The 12,538-nt window shown below is 43.8% G+C and overlaps 1 protein-coding gene across 8 annotated transcripts in view; it reads right to left on the bottom strand.

Annotated features, from left to right (window-relative positions):
* Positions 1-12,538, bottom strand: part of LOC110498653 (attractin) — a 258,850-nt gene that overhangs the window by 168,096 nt on the left and 78,216 nt on the right. For all 8 annotated transcript variants that reach the window (XM_036955432.1, XM_036955429.1, XM_036955430.1 and 5 more), the window contains exons 7-9: positions 11,221-11,311; positions 10,116-10,365; positions 6,429-6,612 (exon numbers count right to left, since the gene is read on the bottom strand). In XM_036955432.1, coding sequence (XP_036811327.1) covers positions 6,429-6,612; positions 10,116-10,365; positions 11,221-11,311 — 525 coding nt within the window. The remainder of the gene's footprint in view (positions 1-6,428; positions 6,613-10,115; positions 10,366-11,220; positions 11,312-12,538) is intronic.

Here is a 12,538-nt window from a genome sequence, read left to right as displayed (position 1 = left end):
ATAAATAATGAAATGCAAAAAAAAATAAAATTCCATGAAGAACGGCTTTTTCTTCGCATTTTATATCAGCCCTTTTAAATGCTGACAGAGTATCAGCCAATGGTATCTGTCAACCGATGAGTCGGTCGGGCTCTGCTGTTAATATGGACGTATGAACAGAGTTTATTCACAGATGAGTCGGTCGGGCTCTGCTGTTAATATGGACGTATGAACAGAGTTTATTCACAGATGAGTCGGTCGGGCTCTGCTGTTAATATGGACGTATGAACAGAGTTTATTCACAGATTAGTTGAACGTCCTTGTAGTTCGTCGCTCTGGATCAGAGCGTGTGGATAACAATATCTGACAAATAACTGCATTATATAATGGAGGCTAAATGTCATACAAACACCCTCAAAAGAGGTCTTCGCTGAAACTTAAAGGACTAGTTCACTATTTTACAACTTGATGTTAGATGGCTCCTCACCCCAATTTGACATTTTGACTGTTCAAAACATAAAGGCCCACACTAGAAACAAATGTGTGCATTTATCTACACTGAGTGTACAAAACATAAAGAACACCTTCCTCACATGCGCCCCCACCCCCTCTCCTTTTGCCCTCAGAACAGCTCCAATTTGTCGAGGGTATGGACTCTACAAGGTGTCGAAAGCGTTCCACAGGGATGCTGGTCCATGTTGACTCCAATGCTTCCCACAGTTGTGTCAACAAGGCCCTAGTTATGTCACACCTGGACTAATGTCCAGTGTATTTATCCCTGTGTTTCCTGTCTCTCTGTACCAGTGTATTTATCCCTGTGTTTCCTGTCTCTCTGTGCCAGTGTATTTATCCCTGTGTTTCCTGTCTCTTTGTACCAGTGTATTTATCCCTGTGTTTCCTGTCTCTCTGTGCCAGTTTGTCTTGTATGTTTTCAAGTCAACCAGCGTGTTTTCCCGTACTCCTTTTCTATTATTTTTTTGCTAGTCCTCCCCGTTTTGATCTTTGCCTGTTTTCTGGACGCCATTTTCGCCTGTATACCACCATTCTTTTGCCTACTTGGATTTATTCAACTTCAAAGACTCTTACCATCTGCCTCCTGTGTCTGCATCTGGGTCTCACCTTCTGCCCGTATATTTTTTATGAAATTTAGCTAAGCACAGGCAAAATCCTAGAAAACCTGGTTCAGTCTGCTTTCCAGACACTGGGAGATTAATTCACCTTTTAGCAGGACAACAACTTAAAACACAAGGCCAAATCTACACTGGAGTTGCTTACCAAGAAGACAGTGAATGTCCCTCAGGGGCCGAGTTACAGTTTTGACTTAAATCTAGTTGATAATCTATGTCAAGACCTGAAAATGGTTGTCTAGCAACAATCAGCAACCAATTTGAGAGAGCCTGAAGAATTTTGAAAATAATAAATGAGCAAATATTGTACAATCCAGTTGCTCTTAGAGACTTACCCAGAAACACTCACAGCTGTAATTGCTGCCATAGATGCTTCTACAAAATACTGACTCAGGGATGTGAATACTTATGTAAAGAAGATATTTGTATTTCATTTTCCAAAAAGGAGCAAAAACTTCTAAAAACATGTTTTTCACTTTGTCATTATGGGTAATTGTGTGTAGATGGATGAGAAAATGTAATCAATTTAATCCATTTTGAATTCAGGCTGTAACACAACAAAATGTGGAGTAAGTCAAGGGGTATGAATACTTTCTGAAGGCACTGTAAGCCTACAGGAACGTGTGCCCCCTCAGGCCTGGAAGAAAGCAAAAGTAATTCTGCTACCAAAGAATAGCAAAGCACCCTTCACTGGCTTAAACAGCAGACCAAAAATTGACCAAATACAATGCTATTTCATAGTAAATAAAATAACAGATTTTCAGCACATTTATAGGGAAGGCCATTCAACATGTACAGCACTTACACAAATGACTGAAATTGATAATAAAAAGATTGTGGGAGCTATTTTGTTAGACTTCAGTGTAGCTTTTGACATTAAACGGTCCGCTGGTGGAATGTAGGTGTTATGGCTTTACATTCCCTGCTATAATGTAGATGAAGAGTTACCTGTCTAACAGAACACAGAGGGTGTTATGGCTTTACACCCCCCCTGCTATTATGTAGATGAAGAGTTACCTGTCTAACAGAACACAGAGAGTGTTCTTTAATGGAAGCCTCTTCAACATAATCTAGGTAGAGTCAGGCATTCCCCAGGGCAGCCCCTTACTTTTTAAAATCTTTACTAAATGACCTGACACTTGCACTCAGTAAAGCCTGTGTGTCTACGTATGCTGATGACTCAACACGTCAGCTACTACAGCAAGTGAAATCACTGCAACACTTCAATAGCTGCAGTCAGTTTCAGAATGGGTGGCACGAAATAAGTCCTAAATGTTAAAAGCATTGTTTTTGAGACAAATCATTCACTAAACCCTGAACCTCAACTAAATATTGTAATGAATAATGTGGAAATTGAGCAAGTTGAGGAGACTAAACTGCTTGGAGTAACCCTGGATTGTAAACTGTCATGGTCAAAACATATTGATACAACAGTAGCTAAGATGGGAAGAGGTCTGTCCATAATAAAGCATTACTCTGCCTTTTTAACAGCACTATCAACAAGGCAGGTCCTACAGGCCCTAGTTTCTGCATTCTTAACAAGGCAGGTCCTACATTCCCTAGCATCTACCTTCTTAACAACACTATCAACAAGGCAGGTCCTACAGGCCATAGTTTCTACCTTCTTAACAGCACTATCAACAAGGCAGGTCCTACAGGCCCTAGTTTCTACCTTTTTAAAAGCACTATCAACAAGGCAGGTCCTACAGGCGCTAGTTTCTACCTTCTTAACAACACTATCAACAAGGCAGGTCCTACAGGTCCTGGTTTCTACCTTCTTAACAACACTATCAACAAGGCAGGTCCGACAGGCCCTGGTTTCTACCTTCTTAACAACACTATCAACAAGGCAGGTCCTACAGGCCCTAGCATCTACCTTCTTAACAACACTATCAACAAGGCAGGTCCTACAGGCCCTGGTTTCTACCTTCTTAACAACACTATCAACAAGGCAGGTCCTTCAGGCCCTAGTTTCTGCCTTCTTAACAACACTATAAATAAGGCAGGTCCTACAGGCCCTAGTTATGTCACACCTGGACTAATGTCCAGTTGTGTGCCACAAAGAGGGACTAGATATGCTTGTTAGTCCCATGCAATTATTTGATATGATTTTATAGAATCGACAGCACCGTTTCCCACTCATTAGGTTGAAAACCCTTTAATGAGTAGGTGTGTCCAAATGTTGGACTGGTACTGTATGTGTGAAATTAGTTTTGATTTAGAATGGATCATTATCATGGACCTGTATCAAAACAGGGCCAGCTGGGAAAAAAACATGTCATCTATGTCATCTAGCACTTAAATAGTGGAGGATGCTTTTCCGTGGTTCATTTTCATGCCAGCCAGGTAGGCTTTACTCCTGTTGTAAAGATAAGCAATGTGCTTAATATTAGGAAAGTTGAGAAATAAATACAGTAGGGTTAGCCTGTAGAAAGCTGATGTGATCCTCCTCTTTTTAATAGAGGCCATCACTCCGTTTTCTCCCGCAATTGCATAGCTATAGAAATGTTGTGTAACATCAGCTCACGGGCTCTCATAAGGTGTTTGATTAGATTATTCGATTTAATTTGTATTGATGTCAGAGTGATTAGAGTGCCGAGTACCAGGCAGTTAAGCATGTTTGTTAGGCTACTATTGACCAGCAGCAGCATCAGAGCTTGGAGAAGCCTAATTACCGTGACTAAACAGTCATGTGGAATTTGACTGCCTTCCTGACTCGTGACCGCCGGTGTGGCGGTAATACGGTCACTGCAACAGCCCTACCACTAAACAACTATTGATTTAGAACCACAGAGGGTTACCGCAAGTCGCAGAGAAAACAGGAGCTGCCTCCACAATTCCGGCACCATTCAACTGGCTAGCAGAGTATAAAACCTGGTTAGCTGAGGTGATGGCTAGCAGAGTATAAAACCTGGTTAGCTGAGGTGATGGCTAGCAGAGTATAAAACCTGGTTAGCTGAGGTTATGGCTAGCAGAGTATAAAACCTGGTTAGGTGAGGTGATGGCTAGTAGAGTATAAAACCTGGTGAGCTGAGGTGATGGCTAGCAGAGTATAAAACCTGGTTAGCTGAGGTGATGGCTAGCAGAGTATAAAACCTGGTTAGGTGAGGTGATGGCTAGCAGAGTATAAAACCTGGTTAGCTGAGGTGATGGCTAGCAGAGTATAAAACCTGGTTTGGTGAGGTGATGGCTAGCAGAGTAGAACACTTGAAAAAGGAAAGCGGAGCCTCACCAAGAGCTCAGATGCAATCATTTAATATCCAACGTTTGGACAGGCAAGCGGTCTTCATCAGGGTACAATGAAAACACTGCGGGTCACTAGTTTTTATAGTTTGACAGGACACACACAAGTGTAATCATGGCCGGGCGTGGCATGATATCATTGGCTGATTTACATATATAAATAGAACATATATAAAGCATGAATGGATAACATACGATCACAATGTGGCTACATAGACCTACAAACATGAATCATAACGTTAGCTAGTTAACATTAGCCTTCTACATCTAGCTACATATTGAACCAACATCCTCTCAGGTCAGGGGCACAACAATGTATGAATTAATGGTTGGATCAGAATCACCGTCATAATCATTGGCCAGTACGTAAAATTAAGTAAAACCCCAAGTCCCTATCTCCATCCATGGTTCATTTAGGAAAGGGATCATGAGATGCACCAATCCAAGTTTTTCTGTCAATGACGTTTTCTCTCAATGCGATTTGGTCGGAGTGACACCAAATCCAAACTCCAAACTGACTTCCTTTGACACTTTTTTTTGGTGCACCAGGACCATTTACAGTTGAGCACAATGCTGATTGGCTATTTTTTATTTATTTTTATGCAATCAAGGGAGGCCAGATGCTCGCTGCTTCCCTAGCATTCAATGCTACGTGCGGCAACAATGCCATTCTCGTTTGAACCAGACAGCATCAGATAGAGGGCCTACACATAGAGAGACAGAGGGGTGTCGTCTTGCTGGCTCGGATGCTTTCTCCGGTGAGATACATTCAGCTTCATGCGAATTGAAAAAAGATTCAACAGAGACGAAAGATAAATATTTTTTTCCTTCTTCCCTTGGCAGCCACTGTATAGAACACCTGCTACAATAATGGGTCGACAGGCACAATGGATGACATTTCAGACAATATAAAAAAGTATATTTTCAGACAGTAGAATTCTGCTCAGGCATAGAATGTTCTACCGTTTCCCTGACAACAATAAACGTTGCTGATTGACGTGTTGTTGTGTTGTCTAAGCAGTGTTTTATGGTAGGGTAGATAGATATTTTCTCTTTCTACTAAATGTATTGGTAAATCTGTGTGAGTGGTCTGCGAGCAGGCAGCTGGCAGGCAGGCAGGCAGCTGGCAGGCAGGCAGCTGGAGATAATCTGATTGACAGTTCTGGTTACCTAGTAATGGACTTCAGCCCCGCTTCAAAAGCAGCATATTCCTTTACCGACAAGTTGAACGCCAATTCAATGCTTCGAAACTATCACCAGAGAAGGTTTTGTGGCGGTATTTAAAAAGCCATAGTGTACACTTTTCAGACAGATAAATGCTGTAGCTGAGGCACTTTCCAGATGCCACACTTTATATAAGCATATTTATATGCTAAAATAGGCTAAAATATTCTGCCCATATGAACAACATTTATAGAGGCCACGGCTACAATAATCTGCCCATATGAACAGCATTTATAGAGGCCACGGCTACAATATTCTGCCCATATGAACAACATTTATAGAGGCCACGGCTACTATAGTCTGCCCATATGAACAACATTTATAGAGGCCACGGCTACTATAGTCTGCCCATATGAACAACATTTATAGAGGCCACGGCTACTATAGTCTGCCCATATGAACAACATTTATAGAGGACACGGCTACTATAGTCTGCCCATATGAACAACATTTATAGAGGACACGGCTACTATAGTCTGCCCATATGAACAACATTTATAGAGGCCACGGCTACTATAGTCTGCCCATATGAACAACATTTATAGAGGACACGGCTACTATAGTCTGCCCATATCAACAACATTTATTTTAGGCCATAACAATGTGTAGCCATACATAATTTAATAAAAAGCACTAAACATACACATTTAATAAACAGACTCATGAACACAATCAGGCAATAGGCTACAGCTGGCTTCACAGCCTCCCTGCGAAACCCAATGTATTGTAGCCTCACCCAGATGAAAAAGTAGTGAATAATGAGTTGGCTTCTGCTGTAGTGTTCAGGGTAAAATATTAAACGTTGTGTCAGTGCTTCGGTTCAGGCGCTACTCTGTTCAGGCAGGCGTTACTCACCATCGGCTGCGGTCCACGTCGTACTTGTACAGGTCTCCAGACAGGCCGTACTTGTTAGCGCTGAAGGCCTTGTACCCTCCGTGGATGTAGATGGCTCGGGAGGAGGGGTCAAACACACTGCTGTGGCCGTACCCTCCCTGCACCAGGGCTCCATCGGTAACCACGGCACGCCACGTGTTCCTAGCTGGAGCAGTCACAGAACACAACGTAAGGTCTACATACATTGCATTCGGGAAAGTATTCAGACCCTTTTCCAATTTGTTACGTTACAGCCTCATTCTTTCTCAATCTACACACAATATAGACATTTTTGTAAAGTTATCAAAAATATCACATTCACAAAAGTATTCAGACCCTTTTCCCAGTACTTTGTTGAAGCACCTTTGGCAGCGATTACAGCCTTGACTCTTCTTGGGTATGAAGATACAAGTTTGGCACACCTGTATTTGGTGAGTTTCTCCCCATTCTTCTCTGCAGATCCTCTCAAGCTCTGTCAGGTTGGATGGGGAGTGTCACTGCACAGCTATTTTCAGGTCTCTCTAGAGAGATGTTCGATCAGGTTCAAGTCCAAGCTCTGGCTGGGCCACTCAAGGGCATTCAGAGAATTGTCCAGAAGCCACTTCTCCATTGTCTTGGCTGTATGCTTAGGGTCATTGCCCTGTTGGAAGGTGAACCTTCACTCCAGTCTGAGGTCCTGAGTGCTCTGGAGCAGGTATTCATCAAGGATCTCTTTGTACTTTGCTCTGTTCATCTTTACTTTGATCCTGACTAGTCTCCAGTCCCTGCCGCTGAAAAAACATCCCCAAAGCATGATGCTGCCACCGCCATGCTTCACCGTAGAGATGGTGCCAGGCTTCCTCCAGATGTGACACTTGGCATTCAGGACAAAGAGTTCAATCTTGGTTTCATCAGACCAGAGAATCTTGTTTCTCATGGTCTGAGATTAAGGTGCCTTTTGGCCAATTCCAAGGGGGCTGTCATCTGCATTTTAATAAGGAGTGGCCACTGTGTTCTTGGGGACCTTCAATGCTTCAGAAATGTTTTGGTACCCTTCCCAGATCTGTACCTTGACAAAATCCTTTCGTTCCGGAGCTCTACGGACAATTCCTTCGACCTCATGGCTTGGTATTTGCTCTGACATGCACTGTCAACGGTGGGACCTTATATAGACAGGTGTGTGCCTTTCCAAATCATGTCCAATCAATTGAATTTACCACAGGTGAACTCCAATCAAGTTGTAGAAACATCTCAAGGATCATCAATGGAAACAGGATGCACCTGAGCTTTATTTTGAGTTTCACAGCAAAGGGTCTGAAAACGTATGTAAATAAGCTATTTGTTTTTTATTTTTAATACATTTGCCAAAATGTCTAAAAACGGCTCCGAATGCACTGTGTAGCATAACATAACTGTAATCCACTTTAGAGATGGATAGGAACATTAACCAGCTGTTTAGGAGGGATATCACACCTGGCACAAATTATTGTCTAATTCTGTTTTTACTGCTGAGGGGTGTCCTATACCTGTACCCAGAGAGGAGTAGTTCAGTCTGGGTACAGGGGGTGGCTTGGGGAGGGCCCTGACCTTAAAGATCTCATCCAGGCCTGTCTGTTTGACTCCTAGTACCGTGCTTGCTGTGGTGATAATCCTTCTCAGCATATTTCTCTGGCTGACAGTGTAGACCGGGTGAATTGATACACCATCCAAAGTGTAGTTAATAACTTCACCACACTCAAAAGGATATTCAATGTCTGCTTTTTTTTACCCATCTACCATTGGAAAACCTCTGGTCTTTGTGGTTGAATCCGTGTTTGAAATTCACTGCTCGACTGAGGGACCTTACAGATAATTGAGGTACAGAGATGAGGTAGTCCTTAACCAGTTAGAGCTCTAGGGGCGCTATTTCATTTTTGGATAAAAAACGTTCCCGTTTTAAGCGCGATATTTTGTCACGAAAAGATGCTCGACTATGCATATTCTTGACAGTTTTGGAAAGAAAACACTCTGAAGTTTCAGAATCTGCAAAGATTTTGTCTGTAAGTGCCCCAGAACTCATTCTACAGGCAAAACCAAGATGATGCATCACCCAGGAATTAGCAGAATTTCTGAAGCTCTGTTTTCCATTCTCTCCTTATATGGCTGTGATTGCGCAACGAATGAGCCTACACTTTCTGTCGTTCGCCCAAGGTCTTAGCAGCATTGTGACGTATTTGTAGGCATATCATTGGAAGATTGACCATAAGAGACTACATTTTCCAAGTGTCCGCCTGGTGTCCTGCGTCGAATTCGGTGCGCAATTGCCAGCTGCTTCTACTTTACCATTTGATTCAGGGGAGAAAGCATGTGTCCAAGAACGATGTATCAATGAAGAGATATGTGAAAAACACCTTGATGATTGATTCTAAACAACGTTTGCCATGTTTTCAGTCGATATTATGGAGTTAATTTGGAAAAAAGCGTTTTGAGGACTGAATTTATGGATTTTTTTTGGTAGCCAAATGTGATGTATAAAACGGAGCTATTTCTAATACACAAGGAATCTTTTTGGAAAAACTGAGCATCTGCTATCTAACTGAGAGTATCCTCATTGAAAACATCAGAAGTTCTTCAAAGGTAAATGATTTTATTTGAAGGCTTTTATGTTTTTGTTAATGTTGCGTGCTGGATGCTAACGCTAATGCTAACGCTAAATGCTAACGCGAAATGCTAACTCTAGCTAGCTACTTTTACACAAATTATTGTTTTCCTATGGTTGAGAAGCATATTTTGAAAATCTGAGATGACAGTGTTGTTTACAAAAGGCTAAGCTTGAGAGATGGCATATTTATTTCATTTCATTTGCGATTTTCATAAATAGTTAACGTTGTGTTATGCTAATGAGCTTGCTGATAGATTTACACAATCCTGGATACAGGGGTTTTTTCATAGCTAAACGTGACGCAGAAAACGGAGCGATTTGTCCTAAACAAATAATCTTTCAGGAAAAACTGAACATTTGCTATCTGAGAGTCTCCTCATTGAAAACATCTGAAGTTCTTCAAAGGTAAATGATTTTTTTGAATGCTTTTCTGTTTTTTTGTGTAAATGTTGCCAGCTGAATGCTAATGCTAAATGCTACGTTAGCCATCAATACTGTTACACAAATGCTTGTTTTGCAATGGTTGAGAAGCATATTTTGAAAATCTGAGATGACAGTGTTGTTAACAAAAGGCTAAGCTTGAGAGCTAGCATATTTATTTCATTTCATTTGCGATTTTCATGAATAGTTAACGTTGCGTTATGGTAATGAGCTTGAGTCTGTATTCACGAACCCGGATCCGGGATGGGGAGATCAGAAAGGTTAAAACATCACGTTAAACACTATTACTGCACACAGTGAGTCCATGTCACTTATGTGATTTGATAAGCAAAGTTTCACTCCTGAACTTATTTAGGCTTGCCATAACAAAAGGGGTTGAATACTTCTGACTCAAGACATTTCAGCTTTTAATTTTTAATTCATTTGTAAACATTTGTAAAAACATAATTGCACATTGACATTATGGGGTAATTGTGTGTAGGCCAGTGACAAAAAACATCTCAATAAATCCATTTTAAATTCAGGCTAGAAGAACAAATTGTGGAATAAGTCAAGGAGTGTGAATACTTTCTGAAGGCTCTGAATACGTCATCATCTTCACCACTCACCGATGTCATACTGCTGCACCTGGCTGATGTATCCATATAGAGGGCAGTGTCCAAAGAGGACCAGCATGACCGCACTACCTCCCTCCAGCAGGGGGGGCACTACATGAGCAGAGTGTCCCACCACGGCCCACTGTTCCTGGGCTCCAGCGGAGAGGGACACCCAGGTCTGGTTCTGGATGTGGAACACCCACAGCTGGCTGGTCACGTTGCCAGTAGAGTCTATCTTTCCTCCGTACATGTAGATCTTTCCCTGGGTTTAGAGGAGGAACAAGACGTTAGAGAGGAGGAACAAGACGTTAGAGAGGAGGAACATGACGTTAGAGAGGAGGAACAGGACGTTAGAGAGGAGGAACAGGACGTTAGAGAGGAGGAACAGGACGTTAGAGAGGAGGAACAGGACGTTAGAGAGGAGGAACAGGACGTTAGAGAGAAGGAACAGGACGTTAGAGAGGAGGAACAGGACGTTAGAGAGGAGGAACAGGACGTTAGAGAGGAGGAACAGGACGTTAGAGAGGAGGAACAGGACGTTAGAGAGGAGGAACAGGACGTTAGAGAGGAGGAACAGGACGTTAGAGAGGAGGAACAGGACGTTAGAGAGGAGGAACAGGACGTTAGAGAGGAGGAACAGGACGTTAGAGAGGAGGAACAGGACGTTAGAGAGGAGGAACAGGACGTTAGAGAGGAGGAACAGGACGTTAGAGAGGAGGAACAGGACGTTAGAGAGGAGGAACAGGACGTTAGGACTGGAGGAACAGGACGTTAGGACAGGAGGAACAGGACATTAGAGAGGAGGAACAGGACGTTAGAGAGGAGGAACAGGACGTTAGAGAGGAGGAACAGGACATTAGAGAGGAGGACAAGACATGACAGCTCATGACTTAACCTTAAATGCTCACTGTTGATAATGGTCAGAGGGTTTGGAGAGATGAATTGAGAATTAATAAATGCTTGAGATAAAGAACATTTCTTCAGTATCACGGATGCAGACAGTGAACTCTAACCCAAGACCCACATTCTGTATAACTAGGGTATAACAGGGAAATACTACTGTTATTACTTCATCAATGTTTCTACATCATGACTAGCTAACATCTAGAACACATACCTCATGTAGTGCCAGAGAGTGTCCGTATCGTCCCATGACGGAGTTGACAGAGCGGTTGAGAGACAGCCAGCGATGGGAGCTGAGGTTATACCTGGGAGGAGAGAGAGAAAGAGAGAGAAGATCAGGACCACTGAGCATCAAAGTCAAGACCAGGTAGGCCAGGACCAGGTAGGTCAGACCCAGGTAGGCCAGGACCAGGTAGGTCAGACCCAGGTAGACCAGGACCAGGTAGGCCAGGACCAGGTAGATCAGACCCAGGTAGGCCAGGACCAGGTAGGCCAGGACCAGGTAGATCAGACCCAGGTAGGCCAGGACCAGGTAGGCCAGGACCAGGTAGGCCAGGACCAGGTAGGTCAGACCCAGGTAGGCCAGGGCCAGGTAGGCCAGGACCAGGTAGGTCAGACCCAGGTAGACCAGGACCAGGTAGGTCAGACCCAGGTAGACCAGGACCAGGTAGACCAGGACCAGGTAGGCCAGGACCAGGTAGGCCAGGACCAGGTAGACCAGACCCAGGTAGACCAGGACCAGATAGACCAGGACCAGGTAGACCAGGACCAGGTAGACCAGGACCAGGTAGGCCAGGACCAGGACCAGGTAGACCAGGACCAGGTAGACCAGACCCAGGTAGGCCAGACCCAGGTAGGCCAGGACCAGGTAGGCCAGACCCAGGTAGGCCAGGACCAGGTAGGCCAGGACCAGGTAGGCCAGGACCAGGTAGACCAGGACCAGGTAGGTCAGGACCAGGTAGACCAGGACCAGGTAGGCCAGGACCAGGTAGGCCAGGACCAGGTAGACCAGGACCAGGTAGGCCAGGACCAGGTAGGCCAGGACCAGGTAGGCCAGGACCAGGTAGGCCAGGACCAGTTAGGGGGTTGGTCACAGATAAGGTTCTCCATTGAGTCCACTCCCTTGTCCAGGACAAGGCTAAATGTGTGTCTGGGAAACCTAGCCGTTGAGTACAGGATGAAAAACCGGCACCTCATTCAGAGGCCACTGATAAGGGGACATTGTTTTCCATGGTCCTTCAAGATGGATAGGAACAACTGTCCTGGTACAGAGCTGAAATGTAATACACACAGCTAATATGTGATATCATGATGTCCACAGCATTATTTACTTTTGACCCCTTTTTCATGATATCGTATTGGTAGTTACAGTCTTGTCTCATCGCTGTAACTCCCGTACGGACTCGGGAGAGGTGAAGGTCGCGAGCCGCTCGTCCTCAGAAACACAACCCAACCAAGCCGCGCTGCTTCTTGACACAATGCCCACTTAATCAGGAAGCCAGCCGCACCAATGTTTCAGAGGAAACACTGTG

The sequence above is a fragment of the Oncorhynchus mykiss genome, chromosome 19 (assembly GCF_013265735.2).
Source record: "Oncorhynchus mykiss isolate Arlee chromosome 19, USDA_OmykA_1.1, whole genome shotgun sequence".
Classification (NCBI taxonomy): Eukaryota; Metazoa; Chordata; class Actinopteri; order Salmoniformes; family Salmonidae; genus Oncorhynchus; species Oncorhynchus mykiss.
Note: the sequence above shows the minus strand (reverse complement) of the source record. Positions and strands in the feature narration are given on the sequence as shown.